We start from the raw sequence: 19,688 nt of genomic DNA, 5'->3' as shown, positions 1-19,688 counted from the left end.
TGTCCTACTACTTCTGCACATTTTTGTTTCAAACAGGATCTCATGTAGCCAGAGATAGCCTTGCGACTCCCTGTGTAACCAGGGGTGACCTTGAAGTACTGATGTTCGTGCTTCCACCTCCTTCCCTGGACAGTCCTGGATGCTGGAGGAAGGCACTCGGGGTCTCAGGGTTTAGTTACTGAGTGACCCCACGGCACCAGGGATCCCCTTTGCCCTGAGGGCCCAATGTTACAAAATATTCTACTAAGCAGTAACAAAACTGCATGACCAGAACATGACAACTCCTCCAGGCTAAAGGCTTCAGTCAGCCTAAGTGGCTTTGAGGCAAGTCTCTGCTGGACTTATGTAGAAAGTAAAAAAATTTCAAGTTGGGGGAGGGGGTGTGTGGAAAGACGGTTCAGTGATTAAGTGCACTTGCTGCTCTTGCAAAGGACCAGAGTTAGTTCCCAGCACCCACATCAAGCAATTCATAATAACCTTTAACTCCAGCTCTAGGATTTAGATTCCAAGAGCACCTGAAAACAGATACACAGTTAAAAATAATTTTAAAAGAAAAAAGGTCTCCGTCCCCCTTAATTGCATGTGTGGTTGTGTAATAGCCTGGATATCCTGGCTCTAAACCAGATGCATCTTAGACACAGAAGAGACAAAGTACAACTAATCCTGCGGGAGTGAGAAGTGGGAACGACCTTTCATCATCCATGACTCATTTATTATATACTCATAATTTGCTTGCTTGTTACTTCCGGTGCTCTGTGGACAGCGTGAGGGAACCTCCCAGAGCACAGGATTCTGGGCTGTTGTCACAAACCATGAGAGGTGAGGCTGAGGGCTTTCCTTGACCCTTCTGCCGACGGAAGGAGCTGAGCATGCCACCACTCCATTCATCCGTGCTTCCTCCTACACTCCCTGTGCCCTGTAAGAAAGACGTGCATCAGTCACTTTTAAGGCAACCTCAGCCCAGAGTCGTCTCAAACCCACTGCAGCCAAGGATGATCTTGAAGTTCGGGTGTTCTGTCTCCACCTCTACAGTGCTAGGATTACTGGTGTGTGCCACCAGCTCTGGGGCATTGCTCTTCTGTTTCCTGCCATAAGCTCTCCTGCCGGCCCTGGCTGTCCTTGAGCTCTGCCTCTACTTCAGTGCTGGGATCACAGAAGCTCTCCATCTCACAGCAGGCTCTAGCAGTGGCCACTTTCAAATAGGAGGGGAGAGGAAGATGACCAAGACAATGAAGAGTGGGCAGGGTCACCTGGTGGAGGGGGGATGGGCCAATACTTGGAGATGGGTAAGAACGATGCTAACTCAAGAAACAGTGGGGGAGGGGCACACTGCAGCTCTAACTATAAAGTAGGAAGTGTGAGTTCCTGTGGGATGCCACCCTGGGACACTCCTTTCCCCATCACCTTCTTACTGGTGCCTTCTGCATTCCCTTTCTTTACCCTCCTTCATAATTCTGTTTTATCCCTTCATCTCTGAGGCAGAGATTACATGACTTCATAAGGTATAAAGCACATTAAGTCACCAAGAGAATGTCAGTTGACTGAGGTACATCAAGGACACTGAAAAGGCCATCGAAGACCTTATCCTAGTGGATCTCTAAGTCATCAACATGGGAGAAAGTAAGTCTCAAGTGGGTGAACCCACAGCTGCCCTGAGGATCCATATGCTGCTGTGTGAAGGCCAGACTATCACAGACTGTCACAGACTGTCGCAGACTAGACGATCCGCCTACCTGTGCCTGTCCACTTACAAGAAGGGCGATATTACCTGTTAATCGTCATCGTCGTCGTCCTCTGGGACAAAAATGTCATGCTCCTCAAGTAGAGCCGCGAAGTTCTTGCTAATGAGTGTCCCAACATAGAGAAAGGGGATCACAATGGAGAACACACGGAGAAGACCGAAGGACATCTGCAGGGAGAAGGAGGCTGTGAGCTCCAGACCAGTGGCTGTGGCCCAAGCCCCGGCCCTCAGGGGCATTTCCTCCAATGGATCCAGACACCACTTGATTTTTAAAGTCTTTGTAGAAACTCAGAGCAACAAAGAGACAAAGTATGTTTTATGGCTATCAAAATGGATAACAGAAAGAAGGACACAAAGCCAAACTAAATTTAGGAAACTAAGCAACTAAAAATTAGGGACCAACCAGCTAATTCCTTGCAAGAACCACACACAGTTGGACATGAACACTAGGATGACTGGACTGTAATCAGCCCTCTACACGCACAAGTGAGTTCAGGGGCTGGAGGGATGGCCCAGTGGTTAGGAGCACTGACTACTCCTCCATGGGACCCAGGACTGGTTCTCAGCACCCACGTGGCCTCTTACAAGCAAGCAACTCCAGTTCCAATGATGCCACAGTCTCTTCTGGCCTCTGGCTGCACAGACATACATGCAGGCAAAACACCCATACACATAAAATAAAAATCTTGTTACTAAGAGGTGTGTACTGAAGGGTTCTTACACCCAGTTCTCTTTTAATTGGTTCCTGCTGCTGAGCAACCTTATTTGACATTAAACATGCAACGGCGATATGCCCTGGAGGAACGCCCGTGAGATTTTGCCGGTACTCGCTTTCTGCTTTCCCTAACTGTGCCTTTTTACACAGCAGCTTCCTGCTTCTCGCTGAGAACCCTGACTGCAGTCAACTGTTAGTACAGCTCAGACTTACTGTAAAGAATTCTTTTCCCTTCCATTCCACACAGCCCTGCAGTCAAAAAGCATACCTTTGGTATAGGAGACTTTCCATTTTCCTTAGGGGTACAGAGGGCAAGTGACAGAGTTCAGGAATGGAAAAACAAGGATGTAGTCCCTGGCTGTCAAGACCTAACTCTGCTGCCAGCTTCAGATGCTGGGTTCAGGATTCTGCCCTGATTTCATCTGTAAAACCTACATTCCTCAGGACAGAAGGTCCTGCTCCCACAGCCTGGCATCCTTTCTCCTTCAGTGGCTTTTTACTAACTATATTACTTCCGCACTCCCTTCCCACTCTTTCAGGATTTTATTTATTTATTTTTATTTTATGTGCATTGGTATTTTGCCTGCTCATGTATGTCTATGCGAAGGTGTCAGATCTTGAAGTTACAGATAGTTGTGAGCTGTCCTTTGGGTGCTGGGAGTTAAACCCGGGGCCTCTGGAAGAGCAGTCAGAGTTCTTAACCGCTAAGCCATTTCTCCAGGGATGGGATTGTTTTATCCCATCGTCTCTGAAGCAGAGATTGCATGACTTATATAAATCGACACAAAGCCCTTCTGCTGACCCTAGAGAAATGGATCATTATGTCCCTCAAGATAAGACATTGCACATTTCGCGGCTGCCTTTCAACTCCTGTGTCCAAGAACCCAGCTTAACACTGGGTTTTATGGAAGCATTTTCCTCCACCTGTCAAAGTCAGCAAACCCCAGTTGCGCAAATTGAGTCCTAGGTCCAGTGTCCAGACCATGTCAACACTATGATTGGCCTCTGCGCCTGTCAATCACATGCACTCCCCCAATGACCGGCCTCAACCCCTTCGCCCCGCCTCAAGACAGACACTCACTTTCACCGGCTTGGGCAAAATGGCGCCGCTGCGAGTGACGATGACTGACCTCGACGGTACCTGGCTGAGACCTGAGCTGCCCGGTACGGTGTAGACATCGCCACTTCTCCTCCCCCTCGGCCCGGTCCAGAGAGCCCCAGGTCGAACTGATAGCCAGGCCAGCCGCCGAGCCGCCGCGGACGCCATCCCCAGCTCCGCCCCTCGCCGGGAACCACACCCCACACATCCAATGCGGCCCTCTCGCCGAAACTGTCTCCAAAACTCGCGAGACTCGCGACGCCCACGGGAAGCACCGCCCTCCCGTCGGCGTAGAGCACGCATTCCTGTAGCAGTGGGAAAGTCCTTGGTGCCGGGACGACGTAGTGACGTCATGAGAAGCGCCTCCTAGGCTCCAGAGGGCGGGGCCTTAAGGGGCTCCCTTTGTAGGTGTTTCCTCCCCTCACCTTTGGAAGACTTGAATTAAGGAACCGGAATGTGTAATGAAAAACTTTACTGAATTTATAAAAAAAAAAAAACAAAAACTGTAACAGTAAAAAGTTAACAAAAAACTGGGCGAAGTTGTGCACACCTTCACCACTTGGGATGCAGAGGCAGGAGGATCTTGATAAGTTCAAGTCCAGTCTGATCTACATAGTGAGTTCCAGGACAGCCGGAGCTATCTAGTGTGGTGAAAAAGACAAGTTAACAATAGCTCAGAGTGTCTGTGAACATTGGTACAACGAGCGCAGTGGACAGCAGACTTCCCGTATAGGTCTAGGGAACAAGCAAGAAGAGGGGTTGAGCCAATGGCGGTTGTACCAGCAAGCCAGGTTCTCTGACCCAGTTGCTAGCCACAGACACCGGCTTTGCAGCTCTGACTCCTGATTCTCCATTTGTAAACACACTGATTATAATAACCAAAATGAATAACTTTCGGACAGGGTCTCACACATATCCCAGTCTAGCCAAAACCTCACCGTGTATTCAAGGATGCCCTTGAACTCCTAGTCCTCCTCTACCTCTTTGCTACCAACCCTGCAAACTTTATTGTTCTGGTTATAAGGGGAAAGGAGGAGGCTAGCAGGCCTTCCCACCAGGTCCTGCTGCAAAACAAAACCAACGCGGCATGGTGCTCATATCCATAATCTCAGCACTTGCAAACAAAGACCTGGCCTCCAAAATCCAAAACTAAAGAGCAGACACTAACGACTATGACAGGAACATTAGCAAAGGCCTGTAATACCTGTGTGTACAGTCGAGGGCCACTGGCCATGATGTTACAAGCAGGCTTGAGAAACATGACTAGCGTCACAGGAATTGGCCCTAGCCAGGAAGACCATGAAACTCAGTCTCCTGGAGGCAAAGTTTGGCCTTGAGGCCTTGATGGGTTTTGGCCCGGCTGCCCTAAGGCCCCAGATAGGGAGAGGAGGGTGGTCAGGAAGAGGCAGATTTTGTTTGGGAACGGCTCTCTATTGAGCCACAGCCGCTGTCATTACATCTCTATAAAGGGGACAGATGGGCCTGGCTTCTGACTCGGTAGACCCATTTGGCCTTAGAACAAAAGAAAAAGATACTTGGAATGATACAGGAGAGAGTATGAGGGCCCTCGGCAGACAAGCCTTAGGAACCAGCTGGCTAGGTGACAAGAGTCCCTACAAGTAGCCATGACAACAGGCCAGAGAGAGTTTCTCCTGTCTAAAAGGCTGCCTGCCTCTCTGCGGGCCATGCCCACCACTATACATTGACAGGGCAGCGGGGGAGAGAAGAAATCCCTCTTTAGCACCTGAAGACCTCCTACAGAGAGCCCTGACAAAGCTACATTGATGCTAGTCTTCAAGCCACTTTCACACACACAGCCCACACAGCAACTTGGTAAATGAGTGAAAATTTAACCCTTGAAGTTCTGACCCTGGCGTCCCGACCAGCAGGACAGGGTCATAGTTTAAAGGGCCCTGGCTCAGGGCCTATTGTGTGGCTTGTTCTCTGGCTGGCTCCCCTTGGCCCTTTGCTGCCACCTCTGCCTCAGCTCCATGATCTCCTTCCCATACCAGTCATGCAGGGTAGAGAAACAGGAGGTCTCAGGGGACACGGGGCTCTGCCCCATGCTAAGGAGGAGGCTAGCAGGGCCCTGTAACTCCCACTCAGTCAAATCCCGTCCTATTGGCCGGATTCCCCTTTCTTCCACAGTACCCATGGAACTGCCGTCCCTAGGGAGAAAGTGGCCATTCTCAGGACCTGGAGCCCGGTGGTCAGGAGCCTGAGATTTACTGCGACTGGCAACAGCCCTCTGGGGTGCACAGCGATGCAAGGCCAGGCTCTGACGGGCATCCTGCAACTGGCTCTCCAATTCTCGCACCAAAAGTCGCATGTAGCCAAAGCTGGCTCGGGACAGTGCCTTCACCCAGGCCTCTTGGGCAGCCTGCCCGTCTGCTGCCAGCAGGTGTGGGCGCACTCCAGGGGCATCAAAGCGAATGGCGAAGGCAAATTCCTCGGGTACCGGAGCCTCGGCCAGCTCCACCGTGCAGCCTTCCAGTACCACGAGACTCAGCGGGACCCGGCTTTCTCTACTGTCGAAAGAAAATAGCAGATTGCCCTTGAGAACAAACCAGTATCTTCGGCCAGTGCCACTGGGAGTGGGTGGGGAACCTGGTCCTCCCCAACTACGCAGGAAGCCAGTGTGGTCTGCTGGAGAATCACTCAGCGCGTAGTGGGCCACACTCCTCTTGTTCAGCTTCATACCGGAACGGTGAGGTAGAGAGACGGTAGCACCCGGAGGGAAGGTGCTCAGATCTGCAACCCGGTCCTGTGGCTCCGACGGACTGTAGTTCCTGCAGCTCTCAGACTTCAGCTGAAGGACTAGTCTTCCTTGTCTTTCATCTCAAAAGTCATAGAAGGGTCACAAAAAAAAAAGAAAGAAAGAAAAAGGAACCTGGACATCAAAAAACTGTAACAGAAAAGAGAGTAATTATTGTATCAGGAATAGCAGATACCGACTGGTGTTTGTTTGTTTGTTTGTTTGTTTGTAGACAAAGCCTCATAGCCTGGGCTGCTCTTAAACTCACTATGTAGCCAAGGGTGGATAATCTTCAGCGTCTGAGCTGACTGTTCCCATCTCCCCGGTGCTTCCTGCATGCCTACCCCATGCTCAGCTTCTGTCGTGCTAGATTTTGAAGGCAGGGGTCCTGGGCACACTGAATCCCAGCTCTTCTGATCACACCATATCCCTGGCTAACCTGGGTATTCCCGTTGACACTTAAAAAAAAAAAACAAACAAAGAAATAACCCCCAGGGGGAGGGAAGGGGATGAAAGGGACCTCAAGCCCGAAGACACTTTTGTGCTTCAACCATTCCAAACATGGCTCCCGCACCCCCCGCTGCAAGCCTGAGCTCCACCACCAGCAATCCCATGACCTACCTGAGCACCTACTAGCCTCGGTGGTATCCAGCCCACCTTAATAAGAACCTATCATTTCAGAGCCAGATGGAGGAAGGGGAGGGACAGGCCAGTGATGGAGAAAGCCCAGGGGTGACCACATCGCACCGGACCAGCACTGGAGGGGAGAGCAGGCTGTATGGGCTCCAGGAGGAGGTGAAGGGGACCTGCTTTGTAAACTCCAGTGATATGTCCTGGGTCACTGAAGACATACCCACTAAATTCTGGTGCTCCGAAGTTGCTGAACTAGCAAGGGTCTTATGACAGGAGTCATCTGGCAAGAGTCAGCACTTGGTCTTATACCTTCTAGGTGGGACCCTGTTGGTGACACACTTATCAGCAGAGTCCACAGAACAGGACAGGGTGGCCTCTTATCTAACCACAGAGCTCAGCCACATGGTTTCCAGAGAGCCTGCAAAACAGTTCTCAGAGAATGTGAGAACCGTTCTAACTTTAGGGCCCCACTGAAAATGCAGCCTCTCGCAGGAAGCGCTGCCTCCCCATTTTTATGACCAGCTCATCCCCTCCAGGGCAACTGAACTGCCCTGTGTGTCTCCTGACTGTGGTTCTGGGTCCCCTGGGGCTAGGTAGGTCAGTTACGTGCCAGTCACAGTTTCCTGGCTTTCCCTTTGGGATTTTGTCACCACGGTATTGCGGAAAAATATCCTGATCACCACTACCCAAAGTGGCTTGATCTAAGGTCAACTGACCAACAGCAGTTTCTGGCTTTGTCCCCTTCGCGCGCCACACCCCTCCCATCTCCCCGGCTGTCCCTAATGTTTTTATATCACTGTCCCCATTTGCAGGACATCCAGAGTGGGCTTAGTTTGACTGCCCCAGTAACTGCCAAGAATCAGTCCTGTGCAGAATTGCTGACTTCGCGGGACTAGATCCCTGTCCTCCTGAAATCTACTTTCCAGCAAGAGAGACATGCGGTAAACAAATACAGTTAAATAACTAATGAATTAATCAAGTAGTGAATGATGAAATCATAGCCAGGAGGCGGGAGGGGAAGAAGGGCTCCAAAAAGAGAAGCAAGCAGGCCTGGAATAGAGGAAGGCCGTTCTAGCCGCAACCCTTTGTGGGCCCCAAAGAGGGGCTGAGTCCACGCGCGCCTGCAGCCGCGGCCTCTCCCTCAGGCGACCTTGCTGGTGCCTGGATCCCAGGATCCGGCCCGGGCTCTCCAGCCAGGTCCACGGCCACGCCCTCCTGGTCACCTCCTCCCGGAGCCCGCCCGGCCCGCTCTCACCTCCGGCGCCCGAGGGCCTGGCCCGTCGAGTGCGATGCTATCGTCCCCTGGTCTTTCTCGCTCCAAAGCCCGCGCCTCCGCCCAGGTCGCGAACGTGGCCGCAGGAGCCGGGAGACCCCGCCCGGGAGGCTCGGGGTACCGCCCCGGTCTCTCCCCGCCCAGTACCTACCAGGCCTCTGGATCTGCAAAGTCGCCTCGGCTTGCACTGTGGAGGGAAACTGAGACCCTGGAGGGTGGGAACCGGCATGAGCCACAGGGTGAGGAATGGTCTCGAACCCCGAGTCCAACCTCAGGCTACCCACAGGTCTACAGCTCAGTACTGAAGGAGAATTCGGGGTGCTCTTTTTCCCCCAAAGTTTCCCCTTACAGCCCATCCAGTCTCTCCCCGATGCCCCCACCTCAACTCCCCTCCCAAGCGCGCGAAGAGCCAAACCACACAAGTCATAGGATAGGGCGCTTCCTAAGGCGAGCTCCTACACAGCCTGCAAAACCCTGCCAAGTTCTCAACCAAGTCCTTGGCTTAGCCCCATCTTTGCCTCTGGAGATTGACCATTTCAGCTTCTATCACCCGCCGGTGCGGGTCTGCAGTCCACTTGTGGCCCTGAGGCTCTACCTGGAGTAGTCTGTCCATAGGTTTGCAAGCAAGACTGCAGGAAAGCACTAAGGCAGGAGACCAGGATACCCCCTCACCGCCCTGAAGACAATGTGTTCAAATGTCTGCCCAAGGGCTTTGTGGGTTCCCACCTCAACCCTTTCTTTGCAGTTTCTGAAGCCCAGACAGCCCTTCCCTCTCACCCTACCCCCACTTAGAGCTCCTTGACATTTAGGTCTCAGCTGTCAGCTCTGAGGTTCCCTCCCTGACCTCACAATGTAGAGAAGCATACCCTACATTCTCAGTTTTGCTGGATGGTTTTCTGGGGATTACGGTGGGTGGTGGTGGTGGTGGTTTACTAACTTTTCTTCAACTAATAGTATCCGCTAGAGTACATGTGTTACAAGGTGAAGGCGCCTGGGGAAATAGAGCATGGGGTTTCCTGAGGGGGCAGGGGGGAAGCTTGCTGCTTTAAATAGAATGGGCAGAGTAGACCTCACTTGGACATATAATTAAAGGAAATGAGGGTGTGGGCTATGCCCATATCTAGAAGTGCATTCTAGGCAGAGGGAACAGCTGGTCCAAATGCTGTTTGAGGGGCCACAAGGAGGGCAATGAGGAAGATGCTGGCAGGGAATAAGGTCAAAAGGTAGAGGGTGGGGTTTAGAAACACCATTTCTCCAAACTAAGAGTGACCATTGCATAGACTTGAGAGAGGCTGACCTGACCAGGGCTGGTTTGGGTTCGTTTTTAGATTATTTAAGTGTGTGGGCATTTACCTGCATGTATGTGCACCATGTGGATGCCTGTTGGCCCCAGAGTTCAGACGAGGACGTCAGATCCCCTGGAACTGGAGTAGGGGTGGTTGCAAGCCACCATGTGAGTCTAGAGACAAACCTCTGGGTTCCGCAAGAGTAGTAACTGCTGAGCCATCTTACCAGCCCATAGGGCTGGGTTTTCAGGTTTGCCTTGGCTGCTGTGGAAAAGGTAGAAGCTGGAGGCCCTTGAGGAGGGTCTCTGAACCATCCAGACAATATGTGATGAGCGCAGCCTTGCCGTGTGGGATGAGGGGTGGGATTTAAAGGCAGAGGGCACAGGATTTTTGGAGAATTGCATGTGAAGGCTGAGGGAAACGGAAGATAGGATGCACAGAGAAGCAGGTTCGCCGTTACCTGAGAGGAGGAAGATGGCACACATTCGGATAGGGGACGGCTATAATTATCATCCTCGCGAAGGCATCCAGAAACAGCGTCTGGCACCTAGCATATGTTCAACATATGAATAAATGATGAATAAAATGTTTTGGAGTGGGTGGGCGAACAACCCCTTGGGTGTCAGGTGGAGGAGACAGCCTCCTGACCTTTTGAGAGCTGAAATCCCACCCAGCCTCTTTCACTACCTTTTTTTTTGAGTTGTTAAGAGCAAGGTTTCTGGGCTGTCTCATTTCGCCCCCTGTAGGAATTCACTTCACAACCACTTACTGAGTGCGGGCAGTGCGGGCCACCATCCGCACCCTCTGGGGCGGAGCACGAAGGACACCAACCAGACAAGAAGCCTAGCGGCGCGCGCACAGAACGCCCAAGCCGACTTCCCACGGGAGCGCGCCTCGGGAGCGCGCAGAACACGAGCTTAGATGGGCGGAGCTTATGGAGGCTGGGAGCTGGGGCGCAGAGAGAGGGCACGGCGTTGCTAAGGGATTCTGATTGGTTGCTCAGAAAGGGTTGTCCGGTGACATTCCGCTTCCCCGGTCACTATAGGTACGTGCGGCCGCGGCGGGGGCTTCCAGGGCTTAAGCGCACAGCGGACTGAGCGAGTACGAGGGTAAGAATCAAGGGGGACGCTGAGCCTGCGATGTTTAAGAACCGAGAATCGGAACCCACACGGGGATCAGGAACAGGACAGGGCCTATAGCCTTCCTTCTTCCTGGTATTCCTGGAACCAGTCGCATCCACTCTCGGGCAAAAAGTCCTAGACTACTTGCAGTTCTAAAAGAAGACTTAGATTCCGGGAAGTAATGGCTGGCGAAGGAGTGATAGTAATGAAAACTTGGGACCAAATGTGGAGTTCGTAGCTGTTTTGTCTGTCTGTTTGTTTGTCTGTTTGTTTGTTTTCAGAGATATGATCTCTCTACCTAGTAGCACTGGCTAGCCTGAAACTCAGCTCTGTGGACCAGGCTGGCCCAGAACTCAAAGAGATCCTCCTGCTTCTACCTCCCGAGTGCTGGGATTAAAGGTGGGTGCCACAATGCCCGGTGGGATATATAACATCTGTTATCTTCCACAGTTCAACACATAAAACTGATAAGAGCAGATTCGACTGGGTCCTGAGATTTGACTCCGAGGCAATGTTGCAGAAGACAGGTACCCTGACCTACTGGGGTGGCTTTCAGGGGAGGACAGTGGAGAGGAAATCCCAGCCCTCCTCTTCCTTGGTGTGGATTTGTGGAGAGAAGTGTTCCTCTCCTTGGAGCTGAGCCAGGAAAATCAAGAAGATACTCCACACCCAGGAGTCGTTCCCCCTTCAAAGAGGCCACTTCCTTTCTCAGTCCTGCTCCAGGGTAAAGGTCCTGTCTTACCCGGTACTGGCCTGCCACAGCAGCCCTGTCATGTGGTATGGTGATTTATATAAAAGGAGACTGAAATCCTAGAGGAAGGGGCTTATGCAGTTGAGCAGCTGGGTATGAGTCCATCCTACCCGTTAGGCCCTTCTGAGGTGGAGAACAAAAACATCAAGGCCTCAGAAACCTAGAGTCTATCCACAGTGTACTGCCACTTCTGTGTAGGGAGGGAAGAGGGGGTCTGGTCTCACCTATATCAAGGATGTGACTTCAGGGGTTGGTTCTGTTGATTGCTAGTCTGTAGTAACAGTTTTTTAAATATGGTACCTTGCCCCACCTACCTCCCCCTCCGTACTGCACTCACAGGCTAAGGCAACGCTAACCCTACTGGGCTGTGCCTGGTGAAATGATGACTGGAGGGCTGGAGGAGTGAGGTGATGACTGGAGGGCTGGAGGAGCCATTTACATGTCACCATCCACCTCCCTCTAGTGCTCTTACTGGCCCTGGTGGCTCAGGTACTGATGCTGGAGAATGGGCTACTGCGGACGCCACCCATGGGCTGGCTGGCCTGGGAACGTTTCCGATGTAACATCAACTGTGAGGAGGACCCGAAGAACTGCATCAGGTGAGTAAGATCTGCATACCCAGGGCGACAAATGGGGTCAGTGAGTCAGTGGGTCAGTGGGTCAGTGGGTCAGTGGGTGAAAGACACTCGTCAGCCCAAAAAAAAAAGCAGAGTCAGAATCACCAAGCCTTGAGATTCTACACGCTGGAGCGATTTGAGGTGTATCTGACACCTAGCCCCATGACTTACTTGGGGCCTCAGTGGGTGGACCTAGCCTCTGAGGTAACTGAAAGAAGATAAAACGCCAGACAGGCCCCCACATGCTTCCCTTGGCCTAGTCCTGCCCTTTGGCCTGGAGGCCAGACCACCTCTTTCACCCTACCCTACTCCTGGAAGGTCATTTACTCTTATCTTGGCCCAGCATCAGCTGACAGCAGAGGCTTGGTTTTTATAGCCAGAATTCAGGGCAGAGGGGAAATGCAGGGACGAGGGACAGCCTGGGCTACTGAGCAGCGCCACCCTCCTGTCTGTCCCTTGCTAGTGAACGACTCTTTATGGAGATGGCTGACAGATTGGCTCAGGATGGATGGCGGGACCTAGGCTATGTATACCTCAACATCGATGACTGCTGGATTGGTGGACGTGATGCCACAGGCCGCCTGATACCTGATCCCAAGCGATTCCCTCACGGGATTGCCTTCCTGGCTGACTATGTAAGTCTTACTCCAGTCCTGCCCCTTAGTGGGAGGGCCTGGGACTCATTAACACAGTCTCCAGTGACAACTCAGCATGATGGCAGAAACAGAAAAATGAACACATACTATTGGCCTAATGAGGTGAGAAAGGCCCAGAAAGGGGCCTTAGCAAAAAGAAAGATCCCCTGGAGGAGGCGTCTGGTTGAATCCATCCCAGAGATGGGGCCTGAGAAGCAGTAGCAAAGGCTTCAAGGCAAGAGACAGCTGGAGAAAAAGTGGCCACAGTTGGCAGAAACCAGCTACCTGGGACATATCTTTTGGCCAGCAGGAGCCACTAAGAGTTTCTTCTTTCTTACTGAAACAGGATCTTGTGTAGCCCAGGATGACTTCCAACACTGTAGCTGAGGATAACCTTAAAGTTCTGGTGTTAGCTGGGTGTGGTGATGTGTTTAATCCTGTGCTTCAGAGGCAGGCAGATCTCTGTGAGTTCAAGGCCAGCCTGCTGTAGGCCAGGATTACATAAAGAGGCTGTGTCTCACACCTGATGCTGGGAGTTTAGGTGCATGCCACCATGCACGGTTTGTGCAGTGCCTGGGGATAGAACCCATGGCTTTTCACATGTTAGGCAAGCATTGTGCTAGTTAATTATATCCCCAGCCCTGGGAACCACTGAAAGCTTTTTTTTTTCTTCCGGAGCTGGGGACTGAACCCAGGGCCTTGCACTTGCTAGGCAAGCGCTCTACCACTGAGCTAAATCCCCAACCCCACCACTGAAAGCTTTAATGGGGTCCATCACAGGTGCCTGGGATGAGGGTCTCACTTAGCCCATGTCTCTTCAACCCCTACAGGCTCATTCTTTGGGTCTGAAGCTAGGCATCTATGAGGACATGGGCAAAATGACCTGCATGGGTTACCCTGGCACCACTCTAGACAAAGTGGAGCTAGACGCTGCAACCTTCGCAGAGTGGAAGGTGGACATGCTGAAACTGGATGGCTGTTACTCCACTCCCAAGGAACGTGCAGAGGGTACGTTCACATCTGGCTGGAACGCAGAGAGGTCGGCCGCTGTGGAGTTCCGTCTGCACACAGTTGGTGACAGTTTTCCCCAAATCCCTCACCCATGCTTACGGCTCCCGGGCTCTTCTAAAAGGGGCGATGACATCATAGGTGCCTCCTAAGGCTTGGCACCTGGCAAGTAGGCCTTAAGGTACAGGGAAGCACTTCCTAGGCTGTCCCCTGTGCCTGCTCAGTCACCAAATCGGGGTTTCTGCAGGGTACCCCAAGATGGCTGCTGCCCTGAATGCCACAGGCCGTCCCATCGCCTTTTCTTGCAGCTGGCCAGCCTATGAAGGGGGCCTACCTCCCAAGGTAAGCCATTCTGCCTGCTACAGCTTCACATTGCCTGGCCCCCTCACCTCTTATGTGCCAGGCCTAGGGGAGGCTGACAGCATAGGTAGAAGCGATCTGATCATAGTTAGCCAATACACCCATGTGTAGGTGTCTAGAGACCAGGTCACTGAGCCATAGCCCCCGCCAGCTTATCAGGTAGGCTGTTGGGGTTGCATCTGAGGCAAGTGAACCACAGACACCGTGTTCAGCAAGTGGCCAGAATCCCGGTTCCATGTGGGCCTGAAGCCCCAGAAGGCTACCAAAGCCATGCATAGCCTCAGAAGGGCTCAGACCTCCACACCTAAAGGAGGCAGGCGTTGGCACTGTCAACGGGAGTGCACATCATGGTGGGGAGGGTGATGGGGGCACCTGCTCCCTCTATGGAGGGAAGGACTGGACATTCCCAGAGCAGGGCTACCTTCCCAGACTACACACCCACGAGAACCTGTTCTCTGCCTCAGTCCAAGTCTCCATCTGCAGCCTTGAGCAGCAGGGTGACCGACCGGTACTAACTCCTGCCTTTTCCCACACTCAGGTGAACTACACTGAGGTCGCCGGCACCTGCAATCTCTGGCGCAACTATAAAGACATCCAGGACTCCTGGAAGAGTGTGCTGACCATTCTGGACTGGTTTGTGAAACACCAGGACATACTGCAGCCCGTGTCGGGTCCTGGGCACTGGAATGACCCAGATATGGTACCAGTGTGGAAGGGGGAGGAGGTTTCTAGCCCCATCGTGCATTCCGTCCCTGCAGCCCTTACAACGGACACCCTGTGCTTCTCTTTCTTCTAGGGCAGTGGGTCTCAACCTTTCTAATGCTGCAGCCCTTTAGTGACCCCGACCACACAATTATTTTACTGCTTCTTCATAGCTATGAATTGTAATGTAAATATCTGATATCATATTTACAATGGGGTCTTGACCTACAGGTTGAGAACCACTGTTTTAGGCCCTACATCAACACTAAACTGTGTCCCTGGATTGGGTGTGTTGAAGTCTTCTAGGCTCCGCCCTGCCCCGCCTCCCCAACACATCAGAATGTTCAAGAGCAGAGTTTGGGATACCCATTGTTAGACCCTTCCCCGGGACATTCTGATGTCTCTTAAAGAGCTCTGCATCTGTGGCATTCATCCAGCTTGCCTGTGTGCCTTCACCTCTGCTCTGGCTCCCCTGAGGCGCTACTCTCTCACCCTGCAAAGCACCCCAGCCCTGTCCCACCCCCTCCATCTTGCTTTTAGTCCTTGGATCTCAATCACAGCCCTGGGGGCTTACACAAGTACTCCTGTGGCGGGGCTAGTGGGAGGATCAGTCTGGAGACCTGAGTCACCTGCTTTAGAGCTCCTGATCCAAACCTGGCCTGTTCTCTCTCTCTCTCTCTCTCTCTCTCTCTCTCTCTCTCTCTCTCTCTCTCTCTCTCTCTTACTCTCTCTCCACTTACCCCCAATTTCTCACTATGTCTTTATGGACTCCAAACTGGCCTGGATATCTTCTTCTTCTCCTTCTTCTGCTTAAGAATTATTTATTTTATATGTATGAGTACACTGTCACTGTCTTCAGACACACCAGAAGAGGACGTCAGATCCCATTACAGATGGTTATGAGCCACCAAGTGGTTGCTGGGACTTGAACTCAGGACCTCTGGAAGAGCAGTCAGTGCTCTTAACCCACTGAGCCATCTCTCCAGACCCTTTAATATCCTCTACGCTTCAGTCTCGTCATTGGGAAAAGTGAGGACAATGGCAAGAGCTACAGCATTACCCAGAATTCCTTGCATCTCAACTATGGACTACTTGATTCCTTGCAGTCAGGATTTGCTGTGGTCCATCCAATGGTGGCAGTTACAGGGGCTTTCTAAAACTGGTTTCTACCACTTCTCTCTAGCATGTCTTTCTTTCACTCCTCCCTTTCACCTCTCCCTCCTTCCCTCTCTCTTCCTTTTATTTTATGTTCTGTTTGAGACATCTGTATAGCCCTAGTTGACTGTATAGACCAGGCTGCCCTTGAACTCATGGAGACCCACCTGCCTCTCCCTCCGCCCCCAAGTGCTGGGGTTAAAGGCGTGTGTTTTCATGTTTAGTGGAGACTTTATGTAGCCAAGGTTAGCCTTGAATGCCTGATCCTCTTGCTTCTTCCTCCCAAGTTCTGGAATTACAGGCAGGAGCCCCAGAGCCCAGCCAGCCTCTTCTGTTTTTTGGTTGATTGCTTGGTTGTTTTTTGATGTTTCGTTGTTTTTTTTTCCCAGTACTGAGGTCGAACCCAGGCTTTACACGCCCTAGGCAAGCACCCTTCACTACGCTACACACTCACTCTTTTTACATTTTTTACTTTGGGAGAAATCTCACTGGGTTGCTCAGGCTAACCCCGCAGGCTAACCCCGAACACCCTCTAGTCCAGAGCAGGCTCCTGTACTGATTAGCCTGCAGATCCCCACTCACAAACTTTCTGGCCCCAGGATCCCACTGTATCACCTGAGTCAGCCACAAAAGGCCAGTCACCCCGACTCTGCACTGAGGCTGGGGAAGCTGATGCTAAATGGGACGTGGCTTGCTGTCCCAGTGCTCCTCCACTGTGCTAAGTGAGCCAGGCCTGCCTTAGCCACGTTTGGCAGTGGCCCTGGTGCTCATCTCCCTGAGGAGACCAACCTGACTGCTCCTTTCCTCTGTCCCCAGCTGCTCATCGGGAACTTCGGCCTCAGCTTCGATGAATCCCGGGCCCAGATGGCCCTGTGGACAGTGCTGGCAGCCCCCCTCTTCATGTCCACGGACCTGCGTACCATCTCCCCCCAGAATATAGACATTCTTCAGAATCCACTCCTGATCAAAATCAATCAGGACCCCTTAGGCATCCAGGGACGCTTGATCTTCAAGGTATCAGGATGGGGACAGGAAGGCAGAGAGACTGGGCTCCCCTGAGAGCAGTGGACTTGGGGCCGGGTCTCCCTTCTGGCTGCGTGGGAGCTGCTGCCTTCTTGCCAGGGTCAGAGTAGGACAGTTCCCAGGAGTCAGTGTGGGGACACATGACAGGCCCACAGAAGACAGGGAATCACAGCAGCCAGGCGCACGTGATGTCCTGCAGAAAATGGGTACCTTTCTCCAGAATTTCAAGAATGTTTTAGCCAAAGACACGGTTGCTATTGCAGGTGTCAACTGTTCATTGAGCATCACTAAGGGCTGGGCACCCTGCATACATTTTCTCTGTTCTACTGAAATTGGGACTTGCAGAATCTAAGCAACTTTCCCAAGGCCACACGTTTATACTTGAACTCAACAGTGTCACCCCAAAGCCTTTGCTCTGTGTATAAATCCTTGCCTCTAACGGAGAGAAATATGTCATGCGATAGAAGGTACTTGTTGAGGACCCGCAAGGTAGAAGGAGAGAAACAAACGCCGCAAGTTGTTGTTTTCTGATGCGCGTACACGTGCGCACACATTAATAGTTAATAACATGTATGCAGGCAAAACGCCCATACACATGAGAATAATAATAAGTCTTACCCCAAAATGAAAAGGCCAGAAGGCACTTTTGAACTATTGATGTCCCAAGGAGATAACTAGTTCCTGCCTCAGGACCCCTGGAGGAGCTGGGAATGAAACTCTGTGCTTGAGGCCAGATGCGTACTCCCCAGCACTGTCCTTTGTCCCTCTTAGCAGGGCCCACAACTGCAGCCCTGGAACAGTCTTGGCAGTGTTCATACGGCAGGCCCCTCAGGTCTTTGGGTTTGTCCCTCTTGACGTCCTGACGTGGGGGCCTGGCACAGAGCACCTGCTGAGTCAGGAAGGAAGGGAGAGAGAAATGTAGGTGCTAGATGGTTGTCACGTCACATCTCCTCTGGTCTCTGTGACAGAGCTGTGGGCTGGGCTTGGTATAGAAGAGAGCTGGTGGGGGGTTGGGGGACTAGAGAAAGCAGGGATGTCATGTCAGGGCCACACTGAACATGAGACTCCAGCCAGGGGTTATCTTTTATGCCTAGAGCAAATCCCACATCGAAGTGTTCAAGCGGAATCTGTCTGACGATGCCAGTGCCCTGGTCTTCTTCAGCCGCAGGACCGACATGCCTTACCACTTCCATTGTTCCCTCTTGGAACTGAACTACCCCAAAGGCAGTGTGTATGAGGTGAGTGCCCTGCCACCGGCGGTCCCTGGCCCAGCCCTCTGGCATCCAGGTGGCTCTGCCTCAGTCATGGTGAACCGATGCCTTGGGGCCCTAGGTGGTGCCTGGGGTGGGTGGGGCCAGCTGGAGGCACCAGGGGCTGTGTCTGTTTCTGTAGTTCTCTGGCACGTTGGTTCCAGCTGGGTATGAATGACCCTTGCATCAGCGGTCAGCGTGGTCGGCTGACATCCTTATGTTTTCCATGGGGTGGGACCTTTTCTGTTTTCTGCTTGAACATCTGTCAGCCTTGCTAATAAGTAGGGGGTGTACTGGAGGCCTTGCTCAGGTAGGCTGAAATACAGGCTTCTCCAGTGGCGGGTGTGTGTGTGGTGATGGGGTGGGTGTGTAACCTTGATAGCAATGTATCCCTCCGCAATACAGGGCCAGAACGTCTTCACAGGAGACATCATCAGCGGGCTCCACCCTGAAACCAACTTCACTGTGACCATCAACCCTTCGGGGGTTGTGATGTGGTACCTATATCCCGTCAAGGGCTTGGGGATATACACAATGATGTCCCAGTTGTGAGGACCCAAGAATGACAGGCTACGGCAGCTCCACTGAGCCTAGACCATGGAGCCTTGGCACGCCAAGGGCATGGCAGGGCCCTGCCTCCCCAGGCTACTTGGGAATGTGCCGGCCATCATGCCCAAAGTGCGTTTGCAGGGTCAGGATCCACGCCATGCCCGGCTGAGGCAGGGGCCCCCTTGGAAACTTGGAACTCTTGGGGCGGTTTCCTGTGGCCTTTGGGCCTCTGTCCCCACCCAGCTCTGCAGATTTCGCTGAACAACTGGGCCAGTCTCCTGAGCCCCCTCGGGCAGGGCCCTGATGCCCATTGGACTCCAGCCTCTGACTTTGCTGACTCAGAAATCAGGATTTGGAATTTTTAAAATTAAGAATAGAGATTTGACTCCTTGCCAGGAATTTTCAGAATCATGTGATTGGCCTTCCTACTGGAGAGGGCCTTTGCAGTTGGTACCCTGGGGAGTGAGGGATGGATCAGAGACCTTAGCTCCCTTAGCTCCCTTAGGTCATGAATAAAGCTGTTTTTTTTTTTTAAAAAAAAAAAAATGTTCTCTGGTCAACCAGTGATACTATGACCTGTGGCAGGGGTGGGGGCTCATTGAAGGGCGCTGGGTGGCACTGGCCAGATGCTGGCAGCGAGTCTCATCCCACACACGACATATATAGCATCTTACTGACCCTCGTGTTTCCACAGTGACCTTTGGACCTAATTCCTTTTAAAAATTTCTTTTCCTGCAATTTTCCACTTTCTGAAAATGTCAGACTTACCTCCCAACAGGGGCCACCCTTGGCGAGCCTGGCACTGGTGAGCTGGTGGCCATGAGGTGACATGGAGCAACAGCACGCTAAGACCCCCCAGCGTCAGTTCTGCCCAGCTCCACAGCCTGGTGACTGCCCCCTACCCCGTCTTCTTATCTACCCCGGCAGCAGAAGAGATTCAGATTCCCCCACTAAGTTCACAAGTCTGGGGGCCCTTTCTGTCCTGGGGTCTATTGCAGAAGGGAAGAAACGGTGA

At 52.3% G+C, this 19,688-nt stretch overlaps 3 protein-coding genes across 3 annotated transcripts; 1 reads left to right on the top strand and 2 right to left on the bottom strand.

Annotated features, from left to right (window-relative positions):
* Positions 1–690: 690 nt before the first annotated feature.
* Smdt1 (single-pass membrane protein with aspartate rich tail 1) lies at positions 691–3,888 on the bottom strand. The gene is made up of 3 exons (XM_032918507.1): positions 3,538–3,888; positions 1,769–1,909; positions 691–916 (listed from the first exon to the last, which is right to left on the bottom strand). The coding sequence occupies exons 1-2, from the start codon at positions 3,856–3,858 to the stop codon at positions 1,772–1,774; spliced, it is 459 nt and encodes a 152-aa protein (XP_032774398.1). The 5' UTR covers positions 3,859–3,888; the 3' UTR covers positions 691–916; positions 1,769–1,771.
* A 128-nt stretch (positions 3,889–4,016) lies between these two features.
* Pheta2 (PH domain containing endocytic trafficking adaptor 2) lies at positions 4,017–8,609 on the bottom strand. Its single transcript, XM_032890893.1, has 2 exons — positions 8,368–8,609; positions 4,017–6,460 (listed from the first exon to the last, which is right to left on the bottom strand). The coding sequence occupies exon 2, from the start codon at positions 6,251–6,253 to the stop codon at positions 5,474–5,476; it is 780 nt and encodes a 259-aa protein (XP_032746784.1). The 5' UTR covers positions 6,254–6,460; positions 8,368–8,609; the 3' UTR covers positions 4,017–5,473.
* Positions 8,610–10,435: 1,826 nt separating this feature from the next.
* On the top strand, positions 10,436–19,166 carry Naga (alpha-N-acetylgalactosaminidase). The gene is made up of 10 exons (XM_032918496.1): positions 10,436–10,611; positions 11,074–11,150; positions 11,838–11,973; positions 12,455–12,626; positions 13,457–13,634; positions 13,882–13,976; positions 14,533–14,694; positions 16,668–16,865; positions 17,969–18,112; positions 18,530–19,166. Exons 2-10 carry the CDS (start codon positions 11,135–11,137, stop codon positions 18,674–18,676), a joined length of 1,248 nt encoding a protein of 415 aa, XP_032774387.1. The 5' UTR covers positions 10,436–10,611; positions 11,074–11,134; the 3' UTR covers positions 18,677–19,166.
* Positions 19,167–19,688: the final 522 nt, after the last annotated feature.

The sequence above is a fragment of the Rattus rattus genome, chromosome 1 (assembly GCF_011064425.1).
Source record: "Rattus rattus isolate New Zealand chromosome 1, Rrattus_CSIRO_v1, whole genome shotgun sequence".
NCBI lineage: Eukaryota > Metazoa > Chordata > Mammalia > Rodentia > Muridae > Rattus > Rattus rattus.
The sequence above is the reverse complement of the archived record's forward strand: the minus strand, read 5'-3'. Positions and strand labels throughout refer to the sequence as shown.

Bases quoted from the DNA above. Each gene is read 5' to 3' on its own strand.
- Smdt1 (XM_032918507.1), bottom strand. From the start codon at position 3,858: ATGCGTGCTCTACGCCGACGGGAGGGCGGTGCTTCCCGTGGGCGTCGC. The intron at 1,910-3,537 runs GTGAGTGTCTGT...TTCTCCCTGCAG, and splicing joins TTTTGCCCAAGCCGGTGAAA to ATGTCCTTCGGTCTTCTCCG.
- Pheta2 (XM_032890893.1), bottom strand. From the start codon at position 6,253: ATGAAGCTGAACAAGAGGAGTGTGGCCCACTACGCGCTGAGTGATTCT.
- Naga (XM_032918496.1), top strand. The intron at 11,974-12,454 runs GTGAGTAAGATC...GTCCCTTGCTAG, and splicing joins GACCCGAAGAACTGCATCAG to TGAACGACTCTTTATGGAGA. The intron at 13,635-13,881 runs GTACGTTCACAT...GGGTTTCTGCAG, and splicing joins TCCCAAGGAACGTGCAGAGG to GGTACCCCAAGATGGCTGCT.